This window comes from Ceratotherium simum, chromosome 3 (assembly GCF_057802395.1).
Source record: "Ceratotherium simum simum isolate JZ-2026a chromosome 3, ASM5780239v1, whole genome shotgun sequence".
Lineage (NCBI taxonomy): Eukaryota > Metazoa > Chordata > Mammalia > Perissodactyla > Rhinocerotidae > Ceratotherium > Ceratotherium simum.
The window spans coordinates 38,865,202-38,886,452 of NC_141902.1; the positions used below are offsets into that span (position 1 = coordinate 38,865,202).

Here is a 21,251-nt window from a genome sequence, read left to right on the forward strand (position 1 = left end):
ATGTTGTTTAGTCTCCACATGTTTGTCACTTTCTGAGCTTTTTTCCCTGTAGTTGATTTCAAGTTTCATAGCATTATGGTCGGAAAAGATGCTTGATATGATTTCAATCTTCTTAAATTTATTGAGGCTTGCCTTGTTTCCCAACATATGGTCTGTCTTTGAGAACACTCCATGTGCACTTGAGAAGAATGTGTATTCTGCTGTTTTGGGATGGAGTGTTCTATATATATCTATTAAATCCATCTGGTCTAGTTTTTCATTTAATTCCACTATTTCCTTGTTGACTTTCTATTTGGATGATCTATCCATTGATGTAAGTGGGGTGTTGAGGTCCCCTACTATTATTGTGTTGCCGTTAATTTCTCCTTTTAGGTCAGTTAATAGTTGCTTTAAGTACTTTGGTGCTCCTGTGTTAGGTGCATATATAAGTTATGTCCTCTTGGTGGAGTGTCCCTTTTATCATTATATACTGCCCCTCTTTGTCTCTCATTGCCTTTTTTATCGTGAAGTCTACTTTGTCTGATATAAGTATTGCAACACCGGTTTCCTTTGGTTGCCATTAGCTTGGAGTATCATCTTCCATCCCTTACTCTGAGCCTGTGTTTGTCTTTAGAGCTGAGATGTGTTTCCTGGAAGCAGCATATTGTTGGGTCTTTTTTTTAATCCATCCAGCCACTCTGTGTCTTTTGATTGGAGAATTCGATCCATTTACATTTATGGTGATTATTGATATATGAGGGCTTAATCCTCACATTTTGTCACTTGTTTTCCGGTTGTTCTGTATTTCTCTTGTTTCTCATCCCATGTATTTCCGACTGCCAGTTCAGTTTGGTGATTCTCCGTGATGGTTTTCTCAGTTTTCTCTTTATCATTTGTGTCTCTGTTCTGATTTTTTGTTTAGTGGTTACTGTGAGGTTTGTATAAAAGATCTCGTAGATGATATAGTCCATTTTCTGATAGCCTCTTATGTCCTTAGTCTAAGCAGGTTCCATCCCTTTCCTCTTCCCCATCTAAGTTGTTATTGTCACAATTTATTCCATTTTGTGTTTTGAGTTTGTGATTAAAATGAAGTGATTATAGTTATCTTTGATGCTTTCCTTCTCTTTATCTTTTGTCATAATTAAGTGTTTGCTAACCTGTTCTGATAGGGAGCTGCCATTTTATGATTTTGTCTGTCTATTTATCTCCTTGCTCAAGGCTTTGTAAACTCTTTCTTTTTTTCTCAGGAATGAGGGCCTTCTTGATCATTTCTTGGGGGATGGGGGGAGTCTTGTGGCGATGAACTCTCTCAGCTTTTGTTTACCTGGGAAAGTTTTTATTTCTCCATCGTATCTGAAGGATAGTTTTGCTGGATAGAGTATTCTTGGCTGAAAGTTTTTGTCTTTCAGTATTTTGAGTATATCATTCCACTCTCTCCTAGCCTGTAAGGTTTCTGCTGAGAGATCTGCTGAAGGCCTGATAGGGGTTCCTTTGTAGGTTATTTTCTTCTGCCTTGCTGCCCTTAATATTTTTTTTTCTTTGTCATTGACTTTTGTCAGTTTTACTAATATATCCCTTGGAGAAGGTCTTTTTATGTTGATATAATTAGAAATTCTATTAGCTTCATTTACATGTAATTCCAGCTTCTTCCCCAGGTTTGGGAAGTTCTCAGCTATTATTTCTTTGGACAAGCTCTCTGCTCCTTTTTCCCTCTCTTCTCCCTCTGGAATACCTATAATTCTTATGTTGCATTTCCTAATTGAGTGGGATATTTTTTGGACAATTTCTTCATTTCTTTTTAGTCTTAGTTCCCTTTCCTCCTCCACCTGAAGCATTTCTATATTTCTGTCCTTTCAGTTACTAATTCTGTCCTCTGTAATATCAGCTTTGTTTTTTATGTATTCCAGATGTTTTTTTTATCTCATTTGTTGTGTTCTTTTTGGCCCTGAGCTAACATCAGTTGCCAATCTTCCTCCTTTTGCTTGAGGAAGGTTCACCTTGAGCTAACATCTGTGCCCATCTTCCTCTATTTTGTATATAGGTCACTACCACAGCATGGCCACCAACAAGTGGTGTAGGTCCGTGCCCAGGAACCAAACCCAGGCTGCCAAAGTGGAGCATGCTGAACTTAGCCACTAGGCCACAGGGCTGGCCCCTCATTCATCGTGTTCTTCATGTCCAGCATTTCTGATTTTTTTTTTTTATAGTTTCACTCTCTTTTGCAAAGAATTCCCTCTGCTCATTAATTTTATTCCTGAGTTCATTGAACTGTCTTTCTCAGTTTTCTTGTAACTCATTGAGTTTCTTTATAATTATTTTGAATTCTCTGTCATTTAGATTATAAGTTTTTGTAACTTCAGGATTGATTTGTGGATACTTGTCATTTTCCTTCTGGTCTGGAGTGTTAATATACTTCTTCATACCGTGTGATGGGGTGGACTTTTGCTGTCACATAGTGGTAGTATCTGGTCGCAGATTCCACCTGCCCCCACTGGGGGTGGGGGCAGGAGCTGTGTATTCTGAGCCCATTGTGACCCCTGGCAGTTGTGCCCATCCATTAGAAGCTGTGCCTATAGAGCTCTCCGCATCTGGCTGCTGCTGCTTCACACACATAGGTGCAGGCGCCCTGGTGGGGACCCCCTGCCCTAGCCAGTCGGCCAAGTTGACGTGCCAGGTGGGATCGGGGGAGGGGGCGCCTTCTTTCCTGCCCATGGTCCTGCTCTGCCCTCACTGGCTGCCCACCTGGGCTGCTCGGCTTGATGAGGGCGCCCCTGCAGTTTCTTAGCTGCCTCAGTGTTGAGCGTTCCTGTGGGCTGGGAGGCAACTCCAAGAGTGAAAGCATTCCTGTGGAGGGCTGCCTTTTCAACCTTTTCTTCTCAGTGGCGCGCCGGCCGCTGCACGAGGTCCCGCGCCCTAGATCACTGCCTCTGGGGAGGGAGAGGAGATCCACTTACCTCCTTCCACTGCCTCCTGGGGGCTCAGCAGCCCCATCTTTGGACGAATGGCTGCGTGGATCTCTCAGACATCTATTGTGTTGTGTGGATGTCCACTCTTGGTTTATGTATGTCCTTTTCATTGTATCTTAGAGGGGAGAGCCAAGGGGAACAGCTCACTCTGCCATGATGCTGATGTCACTTGGGTTTATTGTTATTTTAAATGAATTAATGAATATATTTATTCCCACTGTAATTTCTAACATAGCAAAAATTGATAGATATAACTTGTATAAACAAAAGCTCTTTGGGGTCTTTGATAATTTCTAAGAGTGTAAAGAAACCAAAGAGTGTAAGAGACCAAAAAGTATGAAAATCACTGGGCTGGGTCATGCTGCACTAAGAAATCACCTCAAAATCTCCCTGACTTAATGAATAGTTTGTTTATATTCAGTGTGGGTCAGCACAGGGGCTCTATTCATCAGAGTTACTTAGGGACCCAGGCTGAGGGGGCCTTATCTCATCACCGGCTGCCATGCTTGCAGTCAGGATAAGGAATGTGCACAGTGGTTCATGAAAGCTTCCACTGGAAGTGGCCTGTCAGAGCATCATAAAAATGTGCAGCCTTATAAGCACTTAAATGAGAAACCTAAATCAAATACAAAGACATATTCTTGTGTTTTTTGTACCCTTTCCCCCCAGCACTGCTGGGTCAGTGAGTGTCAGTGAAACAGCTTGAGCATAAAGAGAGAAGTCAGGGTTGTGAATTATAGAAGGATGTTACTCATGAGATACTGAGCCCCACACCACATCCTGGACCGTATCTTTTCTCTCTTTTTAGCATTTACTATGCAATATTTAAGACATACAATAAAGACATATGAAATAATAGTGTGAACAATTGTGTGCCCACCATCAGCTTAAGAAACAAAATGTTACCTGTACCATTAAGCTCTGTTTGTGCTTGTCCTCTACTGGCCTGAAATACCCCAGTTTTCTTGGGCTTCTCATGTCTGATCTTTCACTGTTCCTGAAGTCTCTGCCATGCATTCACTTATCCATCAAATATTTATTAAGTGCCCATTGTGTGCCAGGCGCTGTTTAAAGCACTAGGGATATATCAGTGAGGGGTAGCAACTCTGGTCTTGCTCTCAAGGAGCTCATTTTCTGATGGAGAAAACAGTAAGTATGTGGACAGAGATATAATTAATGTCAGGTCACTACTTGACTCTAAGTGCTATGAAGAAAAATAAAGCAGGGTGAGTTGAGTGTGGAGTGATAGCAGTAAAGCTTGGTCTGGAAAGCCTATCTGAGGAGGAAAGTTTTGAGCAAAGAGCTGAGTGAATTAGCCATGTGAATAGTTGAGGGAAGAGCATTTTAGTCAAAGGAATAGCATATGCAAAGGATCTGAGGCTAGAATCTGCTTGAGGTGCTTAAGGCAGCCAGGATGGTTGAGGTGGAGTAAGTGAGGGGAAGAGTGTAGAAAATGAGGTCAGAGAGGTAGCCAGAGGCCAGATGATTTAGGGCCTTGTAAACCAGGGTAAAGTATTTGGATTTGAACTTAAGGATGGGAATCCGTTGGAGGCTTTTGAGCAGAGTAATGACATGATCTCATGTATATTTTAAAAGAATCAATGTGGCCTGCCATGTTGAGGAAAAGACTATGGGAGCAAGGCCTGAACCAGAGAACACATGGGAGGTACAGCCATAGTCCTAGGGAGAGGCGATAGTGGCTTGAACTCAGTGGTGTATTGGTAAGTGTTTGGCCTCTCTGAAGGGAAAAAAAGGGCCCCTGATTTGTAGCGTTTCTGATTTCCATGGTGTAAATACTCCCACTGTGGTAATTTCAAGCTACCAAGGTACTATTACTGAATGTGGAGATGGGAAAAGATGTGCACAATCAGCTCTCATGAGCTGGCTCCAGCACACCACCACATGAACTTGGGTGCATTTAGACTGTGCTGTGTTGGACCCGCCTGGTGGCGTAGTGGTTAAGTTCATACCCTCCTCTTTGGCAGCCTGGGGTTCACAGATTTGGATCCCGGACACAGACCTACACACCGCTCATTAAGCCATGCTGTGGTGGCGTCCCATATACAATAAATAGAGGGAGATTGGCATAGATCTTAGCTCAGGGCCGGTCTTCCTCACCAAAAAAAAAAATAAATAAATAGACCGTGGTGTGTTTGCAGGGGTTTTGTCAGGTTTGTCTCCATTTTCTAGGGTAGATGGAAGCTGTAACACCTTTTTGGAAAGAGAAGATATGGAGAAGGTTATGAGAGGCAGAGAGTCAGTTTATAAAATCCATCGTGCTGGAGCCTTGCAGAATAAGCCTAGATGTTAGAGGCCTGGCAGGAGCTCTGGACTCTCAAGATCCTTTGAAAGTGGAGCTCAGCCCCAAACCTCCATGCAAACAGGAAGCTGGTTTGAGTTAGAACATAAAATAAAAACCAGCTGATGCCCCTGAGTGTTTTTTCCCTGCTCCTCCCCCTCCACAGAGCCAAAGGAAACTGCCTTTTTCCCCTTGGATAGCTGCTCAGAAAGCCAGAAAAAGCCAAAACACATAAATCCTTTGAAAGTAAGCCAAGTTTTCAGCCCAGGCAGACTCCTGCCCATGGGGTTTCCTAGCCCGGATGTCTGTTCCACTGCTGAGAGTCCTAGGAGGAAAGTGACTGAGGAACACAAAGGTTCCAGAGATCAGAGCCTGAGACCCAGGCCTGGCGGAAAAAGGTGATCTGTACAGGGTTTCTCAAACTGGGCCTTCCAGCCCACTTGTAGGTCATGAAATCAGTAAAGTGGGCCAAGACAAGAATTATTTTTTAATGAAATAGAATATAACAGAAAATAGAGTATATCACCTGCAATAAGAGTATTATTTTGTGAAACTTTTATTTCAGTTTTATGCGCATGCATATACATACATGTATGTATACAGGGTCCTGATATAAAAAGTCTCTCTTACTGTGGGTTGTGGTCAAAAACGTTTGATAAACACTGGTCTTTCGAGTCTGGGTAACTCCCGTCTCCTTCTTGCTTTAGATTGCTGTTGAAAAGTCCCAGCTAGTTTCAGAATTAATTCTCAATGGAACTGGATCATCTACCCACAAAACACCTACCCAAATTCCTGTCAGAGGGAAGGAAAGCTGAGAACCAACAGACTGGCCTGATTCTTTGGGACCAAAACTGAAGCAAAGGGAGGGATTGATGCAAACTTGAATCCAGAGGATTTGCCTGAAATCAGATTAGCTTGAAGAGAATAGGAGTTGAGCACCCTTTTAGCTCACTGCACTTGATTTTGTGACCTTTCCCATCTATGTGGGTGAAGCTGACCTCGGGCTCCTCTCTCTCTTTGTTCTGCAGTAGGCAGTTGGTGTGGTAGGAATGTTCCTGAATACACCTCCCTCTGGGATAGCCAGAGGCACAATGCCAGGATAGGGAGTGGTACCCTGACCTAAGTATCCCCCGGACTTCCCCAGGGTTATTTTGTACTCTCCAGTCAGTGCCCAGTGCTCAGGCTTTCAGAAAAGTGACTGAGTGCCAGGGGGTCAGTAAGCTGAGGAAAGTGTAGAAGGAGCATAAGTTAGGGTGAACTATCAAGAATGTATAGAGTAGGCTCAAGTTAGTTTATCCCACACTAGGTTTAGTGCCTCAGATAGGCCCAAGAGTAACTGGCAAGTTTAGTGCTTGCCAGGTGGCTGTGGGTTGGTATGGTACCCTGGAACTAAACTGCCTCTATCAGTGAGTAGACACGTGTTGGGATTCCTGGTCCACATCCCCAAGAAGCACAGAAGACTCTTGGGGACCTTTCTCAGGGGTAGGTTTTAACCATAACGTCCCAGGAGACTTGTTTTGGCCTTTGGCCACCACAGGGCATTCCTTTCCAGCCTAATTCAAATGGTCTTTGGAGATCAGAGTTAATTAATTAGTTAATTTTTTTTTTGTGAGGAAGATCAGCCCTGAGCTAACATCCATGCCAATCCTCCTCTTTTTGCTGAGGAAGACTGGCCCTGCGCTAACATCCGCGCTGATCTTCCTCCACTTTTTGTGGGACGCCGCCACAGCACGGCCTGACAAGCGGTGCGTTGGTGTGCGCCCAGATCCGAACCCAGGCCGCGAGCAGCGGAGCTTGCACACTTAACCGCTACGCCACGGGGCCAGCCCTGGAGATCAGAATTTAAACAGGCCCTCTGGGAGCACTGTGAGTTCTCCAGTTGGAACAATAAGAGAGAAGGAGTGATCCTAAAATTACCCTAATTGATTCTGGGCTTCTCCTCTCTAGAAACTGAACTGGACTAGGAATAGATCACCCTGCCATGGATATAAACCCCTGAAGTGTTTGTGGTTCACATCGCCCTCCTAGGGCCTCTGAAACTCTCTTAGCAGAGAACAGTCTAGCCTGTTTATGTGGCCATTCTGCACTCAGAAGCCCCTCTCTCTGAGCCAACAAAGACCAAGGACATCCCTGAGGAGGGCCAGTGCAGGCAGTCCAGACAGTACTAGCAGAGACTGGACCTGGAGTGACGAGCAAGACGTTCTGTAGCAGAGGGTGAGGTGGATTGACAAGCAAGAGGTTACAGGGCAGTCTGAATCTCACATGGGACCATCTAGCAGAAAGACCAGTGAACTAATTTGAGGTTAGTCCACTGTGCGCCCTGGGGGCTGCAGACAGTGTAGGGTAACAATAGTGATGATGAAAGTGATGGGGAATGTCTCTTGTGGCCATGTCCTCTCAGAATCTCTGAGCACTTCATACATGTTTCTCTTTCATCTCTGTGGGAGTTGTGGCTTAATAATGATAATTAGAGTACCCTGAGCATCTGTGCTTTGCAAAACACAGCATTAAGCCATGTTTTTTGCCTCCTAGGCTTGTAGTCTATATGAACTGGCAGACATTTGGGTGGGTGGAGTCCTCTGATGGAGCGGGAGAACGTGACGGAATGCAAAGATCAGGGATATTATGAGTCACCTAAATGATACCTAACATTCTTGTGGCTCTTGGTAAATCAGCGTGGCCTTCCTTTCATGCCTGCCAAGGCATGAAGATCAGTGACCTCCTGAGTCTCATAGACCCAGGAGGCCAGTCTGGGGACCCAAGGCTTTCTCTTGTAAACAGAGCCTTCTTGGATTGGGGGAGTGCTTGTGCCTCTGTGGCCGTGAGCTGAGCTTTAACCACTTCATTTTCTTTCCCATAGTCCCAGCAGATTGAGCCCTGTTAAAAGCTGACGATGCACACTGGCTTTTTCCTTTGTGATCAAGGGGCCTGGGACCAGAACAAAACCTAGGCAAGTCAAGAATGTCTGACAGGAGAAGGTCAGGACCCATTCTCCTGAAGATAGGGTCATCAGAAAAGTAGTCAGCCCTGCTGGATGGTCTCTGGTACCTTCAGCACCTCTTTCCCAGCCTCACTCTGTCCCTCACATGTCAGTTCTCTGTCTTGCTTTAACAGGTGACCTTGGAGAAGGTGCTTGGAATAACAGTGTCTGGAGGCAGAGGACTTGCCTGTGACCCCCGATCGGGTTTAGTTGCCTACCCAGCTGGGTAAGTGCCTTGGAAGAAGTCTTATTGCATGGGACTTTATAGCCATGCTAAACCAGTTGGGGTGGGCAGGAGTTGTCTGGTATCTTCTTGGAGATACATCCAGGTTAATGTTTTGGTGCCGTTTTTTATAAAGGAACTACAGGGCCGGGTAAAGGCTCTTTGTTGGGTGTTGTCCTTGTTGCCATCCTGTTCTGCTTTTTGGCTGTCCACCCACACCCACACATACAGAGTCACACGTTATATTATGCATAGCTCCCAACACTATCTTCAGTATCTGCTTTCTAGTCATTTTTAAAAACAGCTTTATTGAGATGAAATTCACATATCACACAATTCACCCATTTAAAATGTACAATTCAGTCTTTTTGTGTATCCACAGTTGTGCAACCATCACCACAATCAATTTTAGAACATTTTCAGTTTCCCAAAAGGAAATCCCATACCCATTAGCAGTCGTTCTCCCTTTCCCCCCAAGACCCCTAGACCTAGGCAACCACTAATCTACTTTCTGTCTCTGTAGATTTTCTGTTCTGGACATTTCATATAGATGGAATCATACAATATTTGGCCTTTTGTGACTGGCTTTTTTCACTGAGCATAATGTTTGCAAGGTTCATACATGTTGTGGTAGGTATCAGTACTTCATTTCTTTTCATGGCCAAATAACATTCCGTTGTACGGATATACCACATTTTATGTATTCATCAGTTGCTGGGCATTTGGGTTGTTTCCACTTTTTGACTATTATGAAAAATGCTGCTCTGAGCATTTGTCTGCTCTAGTCACTTTGGGAGGTGTCAGTCTGTAAAAGAAAGGTAGTGTTCTGAGGCTGGTCTTCTTTCTCTTGCTGCCTTTTTACTCTGCTCCTACAGATGAGAAACTCCCAACCATAGTGTTTTTAGGCTTTTGCTGAAGTGTTTCTTTTGGAGCCTTGAGGCCCCTCCTGCTTCTGGTTCTCTCTGTCAACCTCTGTTCCATGCTACTGGGCACAGGAATGCGAAAATGGAAGGTCACAGCTCCACCCCTCTTCCCCCACCATCATCTTGGGAATGCTGAGTTCCCCAATGTGATTTCCACAGCAGCTCTTATAGACAGTTTTTGTACCAGATATGTGATTCTCTTAGTTTTGTCATCCCTTTAAAAATGCTACCTTTATCAAGACTTTATTCTGTGCTAGGCACTTTGTTAAGCACTTTACAGGAATTATTTTATTTAATACTCAGAGCAACCCTGTGATGTTGGTACTATTATCATCCCATATTTTAGAGGAGGAAACTAAGATTCAAAGAGGTTAAGCAGTCTGCTCAAGGTCACACAGTTAGTGAGTATCTATCTGTATTGGGATGTCAACCCGAGTAGTCTGACTGCAGAGCTCTTACTCCTAAAATTGCACCAGTTGGGGGATACCAGACTTCCTGCTTATTTTTAAAAGCTGCTTTCCTCCTCAGCTGTCTACCTGCCATTTGAATGAGAAGAGCCCAATTTATGGGCATCTCAGTCTATGCCAGGGAGACTTCTGCCCCTGGGTTTCTGGGTCAGTCTCTCTCCTGTGTGGCCCTCTGGCATTGATGTCTGTGGTAGGGACATTGTGGGAGCTTCACTGGCTTTACTCTGCAGAGGCTGAGCTGGCATCCTTCTCCTCCAAAAGCAAGTTGATGAATGACCTCTGTTGCTGGCTACCCTGTGCAGCCTGCCTCAGGGGAATTCCACTAGATCCTGCCTTTGCCTGGGAAAGCCAGGTTCCTTCTTGTTGGAGGTGGAGCTGGGGCTGAGTGTGGGATGGGCAGGAAAGGCCTGGGCTGCTTCTCCAAACGTGCTGAGTCCTATGTCCCTGTCCTGGGGAGTGTGGAGCTCTGCCCCCCCACCTCACCCCAGGCCTGGTGCCTTTAAGGGTGTATGCTTCTGTTTATGGGCAGGTCCTAGCCTGGTGCATGTGCCTGGGAGGTGTTATCCTTCCAGGTGGTGTGTGGAAGCTTCCCTGCTGTGACCTCTAGTAGGCTTCCTCAGTGTGCTTGCCTTGGGCCAGCCCTGGGCAGTGCCCTGATCTACTCCCTGACCTTTTGATTTCCTAGAACTTTAAGTTCTCTCTTTGCAAATGGCCCTTTTCTGGGTGTTTTACTTTTGCTCTGTTTTAGAGCTCCCTAATGTGCCTCTGGGGTATCTGGGGCCCCCCAAAATTTGTGTGAGCCAAGCAGGCTCTGTCCCTCCCTGCCTCTCTTCCTCCTCTTTCTATCTGGTGATCCTCACCCCACCCCCTACCCCCACTCTCTTGTTCCTACTGCGCTTGTTGCTCTAGGAGCAGCTCAGGTATCCTAGAAACAAGAAGAGAAACAAAGCTCAGAAAATTCTCCCAGAGGCCTAGAGGCAAATATCAAACCAAAACAAGGTTTTCTGAAAGGAAATGAAACGACTCCGAGAGGGTGTGGTGGAGGGAGATGTGTGTGTCAGGCAGAGGTGGATTGAAGTCTCTGGACAGAGAACCCTCAGTTTTAGTGGCTCCTGCATCTCTTCTTCAGAGTTTGCCCTTTGCTGTTGTTTTCCCCACAGGAAGCGCACCCCTCACCTGTCACACTTTAAGCCCCTCTACTCTAGGCGGCCAGGCTGGTCCCCACATAGGTAGCCTCTTTGAGGGACTCAGTTTAGTTTAACACCCATAATTGACTTGGGCCCCTTTTCTAGCTGGCTTGGTAGAGGGTTCAGGGGCTTTAGAGGCTAGCACAGCCCCTGTTGCCACTATGAAGACACTTTTTTCTGAGAGTGGGTTTCTCTTGACCCCAGTGCCAGAGCACAGGGCCTGGCCTGGGTGAATGCTCTGGGCAGAGCAGCTACTAGAGTGGGAAGTGTCCTGGAAAGGTGACTGCCCTATCCAGCAGCCAAGAAGAGACCTCTTGGTTGCTTTAAGTAGGATGGAGGAGGGGAAACCCAGCTCTCCTGAGAAGGCCCTCCGTTTATTCAGCTCACATTGGAATTGATGCTGAGATCCCCAGCTCCAAAGCATTGGACCGGGCGTGAACCCACAAAATCTCCTGAACTGTGTTCTAGTGACTTCTGAGCTGAAGGAGCACAGAGCTGCGTTCTTACTCTCTGTGGCAAGCCCTATGTGGGGGTTTGCCAGGGAGTGTGTGGGGCAGTGGAGAGACTGGGTAGACCGGGGAGAAGAGGATGCTTGGACTTGGTGCCCTGTTGGATGTGAAGCCTATGCAGGGGCACTCTCAAGCGTCAGTCCCCTCAGTGCCTTTTCTCCTGGTTTCCCTGCAGATCTCACACCTGAAACTGAGGGCCCTTAGTGCTTCCCAGAAAGGTCTATTCATCAATACATCCATTCATTTGTTCAGCAGATACTTGATGAAAACCTGCTCTGGGCCAGACACTGTTCCAGGCACAGGATGCACAACAGTGAATAAGACAGACGGGGTCACTGCTTTTGTGGGGCAAACAGACAGTAAGCATGTAAGCAAATAAGTGAACAAGATAATACCAGAGAGTGATAAGTGTTCTGAAGAAAATAAACCCAGGTGATGGAAGGGAGAGTAAGTGAATAACTGGGAATGGGATGGGGGTGGAGTGACTTTAAGATTGGGTGGTCAGGACTCAGTGGAAGGTCACATTTGAGCTGATGTCTGAACGACAAAGAGGAATCAACATGTGAAGATCTGACACCAAAGTGTTCCAGGTGGAGGAAACCTCAAGTGCAAAGGTCCCAAACAAAGGAGGAATCAGTTCACTTGTTTGAGGAGCTAAACAGAGGCCAGGCGTGGTGGCTAGACCATGGCGAGTGAGAGGAAGGTGGCTCAGACACTGCCATTTTGATCCGCCTATAAGTCTTGCAGCTCACAGAGATCCACCTCTTGTCCCAGAAGGGAATGTGTTTAGAGTCTCTCTGGGCAGAGAGAAGCATACTGTTAGCTCTGCACCATGGCCATGTTATTCACTGGGTTATTACTACCAAGTCTTTTCTCATGCCTTTGAGCAGGGGTTTGGGAAGCATCCCAGAAACGGAGGTTCCAGTCTCATGGCCTGGCCTAAGAGGGTTACTTATTTGGAAGGCATTGGATTCTAGGTCTCTAAAGAGGACCACAACCAAGCATGCCCTAGGAAACATCCTAGACTCATTATCTCTTAGAATAATGAAAGCTATAAGATTTCTCCATTGGGAGTGAATCTAAGGAGAGAGAGTTCGTAATTCCACTCCTGAATGAGGACCCTAATGAGTCACTAGTATCCAGCAAATCCTGTATGGGATATCGTAGTTGGGGTTTCTGTTGCAACTGCTGACCCCTTGGATAGTCCTTTACTTGTTATTGGTGCACCAGAGTACACTTCAAGAAGATGGCTAGGAGCGCCATGCTGGTGACTTTGTATGTTAGCTTCTTCAGTTCTCTCAACAGTTCTGTGAGGTAGGTATTATTATTCCTATTTTACCGATGAAGAAACGGAGGTTCAGAGAAGTTAAGAAATGTGCCCAGGGTTACACAATATGGTAGTAAACAGGTCTGCTTGACCCCAGTTTTCTGTTCTTTCCATCATCACACTGCCCTTGAGCGTCAGTGAGTCCTAAAAGTCTAAGATAGGGGAGAACCATGGACCTGCCCTAGAGCCTGCTACTCACAAGGTTCCTTGGCAGTCAGGGCTTTGAGATCTGGTAGCTAGTGACTTAAAGATTTATTTACTCATTCACAAATAGTTATTAAGTGCCTATCTTCTAGGCCCTGGGGATGTAACAGTAGACAAAACAGACAGAAATACTGCCTTCCCAGAGCTGGGAGTCTAGTAATGAAGACAGATCCCCCCATCAAAAAAAGTAAATTACATAGAATATTACAAGTTGGTGTGTGCTTTGGAAAAAGTATAAGCAATAAGCAGTGAAAGGGAATAAGAATGTGGGGTTGTAATGTTAAACAGGGCTAGAGGGTGAACATTTGAGCAAGGCTTGAAGGACCTTTGGCATGCCTCTGTGAGTCCCCTTCTGATTTTACCTGGTCTGAAGAAGAAATTCTAAGATGCGGGGTCTCTGCTCCCTGTATGTGCTGCTGTATTCGTTGCTCATCCCAGAGTTAATTTGTTTCTGCTTTCTGGAAGATGGAGAGTGGTAGGAGGTGGATCCTGTGGGAGTGCTGGGCTCTTCGTGGTGGCAGCAAGCTTGGACTTGTCCAGGGAAAAAGGCTGTTGAGGGCTTGGCCCTTCCTTGTTCAGAGAAGTTCCTGGGCGATGGGGCCAGCAGATGGTACCGGTGTTCCACCATGTGACCCCCGGGCAGAGGTCCCGAGGGACTGAGACCTCACCGTCTCCCTGCACCTGTACCCTGGGGTTCTGAATTATGGGACTCAGCTGGTTGGGCTAGCCCCGCCCTTGTCATTGAGGATTTCAGCCAGCACTGCTGCAGGGGCATGTGAAGATGAGTGCCTGCTGTGCTGGGCAGGATCAAGGGATGTGGAGGCAGAGGGCCAAAGATTGATGCAAACTGCGCCCCACCCTCCACTCCCTAGCAGACTGAGGGGCTTGCTCAAAGGTGAGGGAAGACTGAGGAGGCTCCCACATCAGCAGCTATGAGCTCTCTTCTCTTGGGAGGACCTCAACAAGCTGGGCACAGGAGGAACCTTGGATGTCTTTGCCAAGTTTTGCCCTCATGTTAACATCTGCATTATTGTCCCACAAGTGGAGCTGTGACCGTGGGTTGGTCTCTTTCTTCCTCTGTCTCTGTTGTAAGGTTTCTAAATTTGAATAATTAGAAGTAAAAATTTCCGCTTAAGGGCCTACCTCTGTGTGTGTGTGTTTCCCTCCTTTGCTTTACTCTTCCATGCTACACCTGAGAATTTTCCCAGCTATATACTGGGGGTGTGTTGGGGGGGTGTTAGAGAAGGGAGAGGTTGGCTCACAGCCAGTCATCTTTCTGTCTACATTGTATTTTTACACACACGCTGCTCTATCTCGTCTTACCACCATAAAGTCAAACCTAGGGGAAGGAGGAAACAGAAGATATTGTGGCCCAGCAGGACTCAGAATTTGGGTGCAATGACTTGGAAAGTGTTTTAAGCAGTCTGATGCACTGCCCTTGAAAGGTCACAATGCTGCTTTGGGATGATGGGTTTAAAGGAAAATTCAGAAGCTTACAGTAGAGCCCTCATCACTTACTTTTTCTGGATTTGGAATGTGGCTGGCTGGAATATGCATCGAGTCAGTTCATGTCAGATCAGCTCTCAGCTGAAGCCCTTTGCCGTGGTTTATCTGTAGCTGATCAGAAAGCTAGGTAGCCTGTAACCACTCAGACTAGAAGTCATTGCTAGAGAGATGAGCCTGCAGAGGGCCTCCTCAGCAGGTCAGCACAGATAGTGAGAAGATTCAGAAAACATCAGTTTGCACAAAAACTTGCTGGGCTCTTCTTGATGGTGGCAAGCCTGGGGGGTATTGTTTTTCACACACTAAATGAAGTATTAAAATCTAAATATCTAAATTCATGAACTTTGAACTATAACTGCTCTAATTTTCATGCATCTTGTTCTGATTTCCAAAAATCCTGTAGCCTAAATCCTTTTTCCCTCAAAGTGCCCCAGTCTTCTTTCTTTTCAGAGGCTCCTGCCCTAGCACCGTATGCATTAGGTCAGTATGCTTCCTGTGTTTCAAGTCTCTCTTCAACTTCAATTTTCTCTTCTTTCCGCTACTCAGTCCACTCTGCTTTTCTTAGAGCACTCCTGTTGGAATGCTGACTCTATTTTGCTTTAGCTGAGTGGCTTTTGAGCAAATGACTTCACTGCTCTGAACTCGTTTTTGCATCTTAAAGTGGGAATAATTGTACCAGCATCACAAGATTATTGTAAGGATTAGCTAAGACCACACATCTAAGGTGCTTAGCAGAGTGCCTGCTACAAAGTGCTTGATAAACCGTAACTCTTATTGCCCCACTGGGTGAAGAGCAATAGACCAGTCACTACAGGAAGTGGAAGCCTTCATGTTCAGGGTTCATTGAAACTCTTGTGTGGTGCTTTTCGGCTTAGCCAGGAAATGTCGCTTCCATTATCTTTCCATACTTTTCTGTGCTGCTGTGCTAGACACTTGAGGTAGTTTCTCCCTCAGCATTTCTCCTTCCTTGCTACCTTCCAAGCTTATCATCTCCTAAGTGAATGAAGATATAGATATTTTTCTTTCTCCAAACTTAACCCAGCTTTCCTTTCTTGGCTGCCTTTCCAGAACAAAAAATAAAACCTCCTTTCAAGTTTTTACCATTACTCAGATCCAAACAGGACTCCCCTCCATTTTTCCAAAGGAAAAACCTGACACAATCCCTTGGCAACTCGTTCCCCACTGCCAGGAGCCACCTTTCAGCTTTCTTTCCATGCTCCAGGAGTAGGAATAATAAAATTTGCCATTTGTTTGGCTCCTACTATGTGTCAGAAAAAGATCATTTAATCTTCACAGAAGTCCTGTGATCTAGATCTGAGTGTCTCCTTTTTTACAGATAAGGAAACAGGCTTGTGACTTACCTAGGGTCACAAAACTGTACATGGCAGAACAAGGACTCAAACCCTGGTCTCTGACTCCAAAGCCCACAATGTCCCCACTGCCCCACACTGCCTCTGAGGATTCACAGGTCCTCGCTCCCCCCTTCCATAGAAGATAGGTGGGGCGTGGAGTAGGGAGGAGAGCTGGGGCCTACTGATGCCCCACCAGGACCAAGCTTGTGGACCAAGGGAGGCATTCATCCATTCAATAAATGGTTCTTGAACATCTGCAATGGGCCAGACTCTGCAAGTCACAGGAGACAGAGCAGCAAGCAAAAACAAATCCAGTTCCCACCCTCACGGAATACACAGTCTAATGGGTGAGATAATAAAAAATAAATGTTAAATTGCAATTGTGATAAATGTTACAAGAGATTGATACAAGTGTGTTAAAGAGCATATACTGAGGCTGTTTGACCTGAGATCTGAAAGAGGACTAAAGGTTAACTAGTTGGAAAAGGGAGGGAAGAATATTCTAGACGAGGGAAATGGCTCCTTCAAAGACCCTGTAGTGGGAAGAACCTACCAAGTTAAAAGAGGTGAAAGAATGTGGTTGGAGCATGTTCCAGGGTGAGGCTGGAGGGTGGGCATGGGTCATACCACCGGGGGCCTTCAAAGACACTGAAAGGAGTTTGGTCTTAGAAGCTCCCCTGGGATTTTCAGCAAGGGGGACATGATCAGATCAGAGGTGTGCACATATTTGATGTAAAGAGCACTGGAAGTCAGAAGACCTGTGAGTCCTGGCTCTGCTCTATCGGAGCCTAGGTTCCTGAGCCTAGGTTTCCTTATCTCAAAATTTTGGAGGGTTGGACCAGGTAATCTTTAAAGTCATCTAGCACAGTGCATTTAATTCCTTCCATCCTTCTTTCCATCTCTAAGTTTCTATGAGTCTATCTCTTTTGGAGGAATTAGACCCCCTGTATCCTGGACTGTCCTTAAGACAAGCTGGGCAAGTGTGCATGGATGTGTGTGTGCGTTTTGGGAGGGGAGAGGGAGAGTGATGGGACACAGAGTTTCCAAAGCAATCTGATTTTTGTTATATTTTTAAAAACTCTCCTGACATGGCATTCTGGAAGGGAAGCAGGAGACTGGAAGATGGTATAAAGAGAAAGGAATGAGGAAAGGGGAACAAGGAAAGTTAGGAGATGGGGAGAGAAGGAGAAAGAGGACAATGAGGGAGGATTTAGGGGAGGAGATTAGAGGAGAAGGTGATGTAACTCAGGAATTCCAAGGCTGTTGGTCACCCTGGCGGTTCTAGGCATATCTGGTGTACCTCAGAGATCCCAGCATCCCCAGTGATTACCTGTGGAATTTGCATATTGAAGTGGTCTATTGAGCCTAAGATGCTAAGCACTCACTAGCAGCTTGTACCTGCCTTTGCTTCAAATTTCTAGCAAGCAGTGGGTTTCCCACTAAACAAGGCTGGTCTGGGGAAGGTAGTCCTCTGCTCATTCTCTCTCCGTCCTCTTACCTGGTGCAGCAGGCTCTATGCTTGCTCCTGTCAGCTAGTTACAGTGCTGATTAAGTGGTGAGGCAGAAGAGGCAATGCGCCCAGGCCTGCTGACAGACAAGGAGCCTAAGGGGAACACTGCCTGGCTGTGGCTTCTGGCTTCTTGCTTTGACTCCTACCACCTGGCCTCCTCTCTGGAGCTGCCTTTGGACAGTGAGTCTGAACCTGATCCCATCCAGCCTTGCCACCTGGATGGAGAGTGTGCTCTCAGCCCTTCTCTTCATGGCAGGCAGTTCCTGATTGCCTTTTGGCAGTCTAGAGGGCCCTTCTCAGGCTTCTTGGGGCCAGGGATTCTCAGGGCTGGGCCCAGGAGCTCCAAGGCACTCAACAGGCTTCCCCAGGCCTTCTCGGGTTTTCTGTGCCCCTCCCCCTAGTCTTACTGAGCCTCCCTGCAGTTCTGGCCCCATGCCTCCCACTCCCTTCTTCATCTGATGCTTAGAGGGTGTGGGGGACCAGCTCCTGCCAAGTACACATATGGGTGCACACGTGAGAGGCCTCACCCCTCCTTTAACACAAATGCTTGACACACATGTGGCTCCAAGCCTGTGAACTGGCTGCACACTTGTGGCCTGCTTTGCCCAAATCGTGTGTATTCTTCCCTCCTGCACCCTTCCTGGGCTATGTGTAAGGGCTGTGGGGAGGCCTGTGTCCCTGCTACCCTTTATGGATGTGACCAGAGATGGTGCTGGTGCTTAGGGACCTGGGGGCGCAGGCTTGCAGGGAGCCCTTTCACCCTCCTGGGGCTACAGACATAGGCCCTTGTGGGTGGGGAACGGAAGCAAGAAGAGCAGATTGCCAGGAGAAAGCAGCCAGTTGACCTCCGTGGCAAGTGGAGCCCCTCTGAGCTTGCTCCACCTAGCTTCCTCTGCTGGGGGACCAGAATTCCCAGGTGGCCTGGGAGCTCCTGTGGGAGCTGTGGTTTGGTGCTAAATCTGTTGTTTCACTCATCTCCCCAGGTGCGTGGTTGTGCTGTTCAATCCCCGGAAACACAAACAGCACCACATCCTCAACAGTTCCAGGTAAACGGGTCAGGGCCACCTCCTCCTCCTGGGGGCTGTGAGAAGGGCACTGTCTGGGGTCTCTATGGCTTTGGGGGCTGCGACCTGGTTGAGTCCCAGGGCCAGATAGGGAAATGCCAAATGTGCCATTGATGTCCGTGGGTCTTGCCTTTTGAGGGGACTGTGAGGGAGCCAGGCTTAGGCCAGGCTGCCCATGCCCCTCTGAGCCTGCCTCATCTCTTGCAGGAAAACCATAACTGCCCTTGCCTTCTCCCCTGATGGCAAGTACTTGGTCACAGGAGAGGTGAGTGAGGAAAGGGGGCTGCAGTACTCTGAAGGGGGAGGGTGGCCTGGCCTCAGCAGAGAGCTACAGTCCTAGGCCTAGAGAGGCTGCTGCTGCTCTGGCTTCCTGAACAGATGCCAAATTCTGGTTTTTGCTGTACCTTAAAACAGTGGTTTTTAAGCATTAGTGTGTATCAGAATCACCTGGAGGGCTTGTTAAAGTGCGCATTGCTGGGCCTACCCCCAGAGTTTCTGATTTTATAGATCTGGAAATCAGACCCCAAAATTTGCATTTCTCACAAATTCCCAGAACGTGCTGATTCTGCTGGTTTGAAAGGATTTTGTAAACCACTGCCTTAACATATTCCTTATCCCCGGAGGCCCCCTGCTGGGCCCATGAGGAATACCTCTACCTTCTCAGTCTCTTACAGGGAGGCAAGTTGTGGGGCAGAAGTAGACATGAGTAGTAGGTAGTGGTTCTCAACCCTGGCTGCCCATCAGAATCACTCAAGGAGCTTTGAACAAACACAGAGGTGCAGACCCTCACCTAGAGATAGTGAACAAAACCTGGGGACATTTTCTCCCCGATAATCCTTGTGGTCCTGAGGTGTTTATCATGTTTCCTCTATGCCTTTGCCCTGTATAGCACTCTGCTCCTGACTCTTGGCCGGTGGGGGGGTCATTAGAGAGATTGTATCCAGTAGCTGTGGGGGTGGGGGTCCCCTCTCTGAAAGGCTGGGGAGGCTGTATGCCTCTGGCCCTCACTTCTGGTTCTTGCCTCCCTGCAGAGTGGGCACATGCCTGCCGTACGGGTTTGGGATGTGGCTGAACATAGCCAGGTCGCAGAGCTGCAGGAGCATAAGTATGGTGTGGCTTGTGTGGCTTTCTCCCCTAGTGCCAAGTACATTGTCTCTGTGGGCTACCAGCATGACATGATTGTCAACGTCTGGGCCTGGAAGGTGAGTGGGCTGGGTGGGCTGGCCTGGAAGCCTCATGGGGGTCCAAGGGCCAGTTGGGGAGCCAGGAAGCTGCTGACCTGAGCCCCTTCACTCCACCATGCTGATCTCAGTTTCATTTTAGAAAATGATCTGAAGCAGAAAAGAGCAACTGTGGGAGCTGGCCCTGTGGCCTAGTGGTTAAGTTTGGTGCGCTCCGCTTTGGCGGCCTGGGTTTGGTTCCTGGGTGCAGACCTACGTCACTTGTTGGCAGCCATACGGTGGCGGTGACCCACATACAAAATAGTGGAAGATTGGCACAGCTCAGGGCGAATCCTCCTCAACAGAAAAAAAACAAGAGCAACTGTGTAGCCAAGCATATTGGTAGAAAGAGGCTAGCTTTATGCCTTTGAGGACCTCCAGAGGAAATGAATTTCTTCAACTCCTCTAGAAAGGGATTCTCCTCTCTCCCCTCTTTTTCTGACCAGAAAACCCTGGAAAGAAACATTTTTTCAAGTACAAATCCTATCTAACCCTCCGCCATCCTCAAAGCCTCTTTTTTCTTAGCCCTAAGGGGCAGACCGTGATTCTTCCTTTGGTTTTCCCTCCAGAAAAACATTGTGGTGGCCTCCAATAAGGTGTCCAGTAGGGTGACAGCAGTGTCCTTCTCTGAAGATTGCAGCTACTTTGTCACTGCAGGCAACCGGCACATCAAATTCTGGTACCTCGATGACAGCAAGACCTCAAAGGTGAGAACCTGAGCCTGGAAGTAGCCATCAGGGCCAGGGCCTGCTCAGCCCACCCCAGGAGACCATGGTGCTCTTGGGCCACTCTCTGCTTGCTCAGCAGCCGTACAGAAGTTCTGAGTGAGCTAGATGCTATCCGGGCTGAGGAGTAGTCTCAAAGAGCAAGGGGGCGCTTGCTGCTTCTCTTCCCTCTCCCTAGGGCCTGTTTCCAGGGGCAGGCTCTGGAGTGGACAGGTGTGCAACAGTGGTGTGTCTCCACAGGTGAATGCCACTGTGCCCCTGCTTGGCCGCTCAGGGCTGCTGGGGGAGCTACGGAACAACTTGTTCACAGATGTGGCCTGTGGCCGAGGGAAGAAGGCAGACAGCACCTTCTGCATCACGTCCTCAGGACTGCTATGCGAGTTCAGTGATCGGAGGCTTTTGGATAAGTGGGTGGAGCTGAGAGTAAGTACCTCTGTCCCAGTGGGTAGGGGCTGCCCATGTCTCAGCTCAGGGGAGAACTGATGCCTGTGGCTCCACATCAGGGGCTGGGCCCTTGTGCATGAAGGAGGGGACCCCAGGAGAAAGAAGCTTGGGGGAGCCAGAGCTTGGCCCAGTTCCAGCCCGTGGAGATCTGTATAACTGCCTCCTCTCTGCTCTCTTTCTGTCTGCCTTTCCCCTGCTTTCCTCTTCTGCTCAGAACACAGACAACTTCACAGTAAGTGGTGCCTAGAGCCTCCTCTCTTTCTCATGCTGTTTCTTTCTCTTTGCTGGGCTTTTCCTACTTGCCCTCTTTGCGAAAACCTCTAGTGCCTTAGAGGGATTCTTGACTCCCATCCCTCAACTGCACATGGC

At 47.4% G+C, this 21,251-nt stretch overlaps 1 protein-coding gene across 4 annotated transcripts in view; it reads left to right on the forward strand.

Annotated features, from left to right (window-relative positions):
- MAPKBP1 (mitogen-activated protein kinase binding protein 1) overlaps positions 1-21,251 on the forward strand; it is a 58,433-nt gene that overhangs the window by 22,773 nt on the left and 14,409 nt on the right. For 3 of the 4 annotated variants that reach the window (XM_087425612.1, XM_014780596.2, XM_087425625.1), the window contains 6 exons: positions 8,359-8,450; positions 18,413-18,475; positions 18,701-18,758; positions 19,525-19,695; positions 20,283-20,420; positions 20,679-20,861. In XM_087425612.1, coding sequence (XP_087281738.1) covers positions 8,359-8,450; positions 18,413-18,475; positions 18,701-18,758; positions 19,525-19,695; positions 20,283-20,420; positions 20,679-20,861 — 705 coding nt within the window. The remainder of the gene's footprint in view (positions 1-8,358; positions 8,451-18,412; positions 18,476-18,700; positions 18,759-19,524; positions 19,696-20,282; positions 20,421-20,678; positions 20,862-21,251) is intronic. The other variant, XM_087425629.1, reaches the window with a different exon arrangement.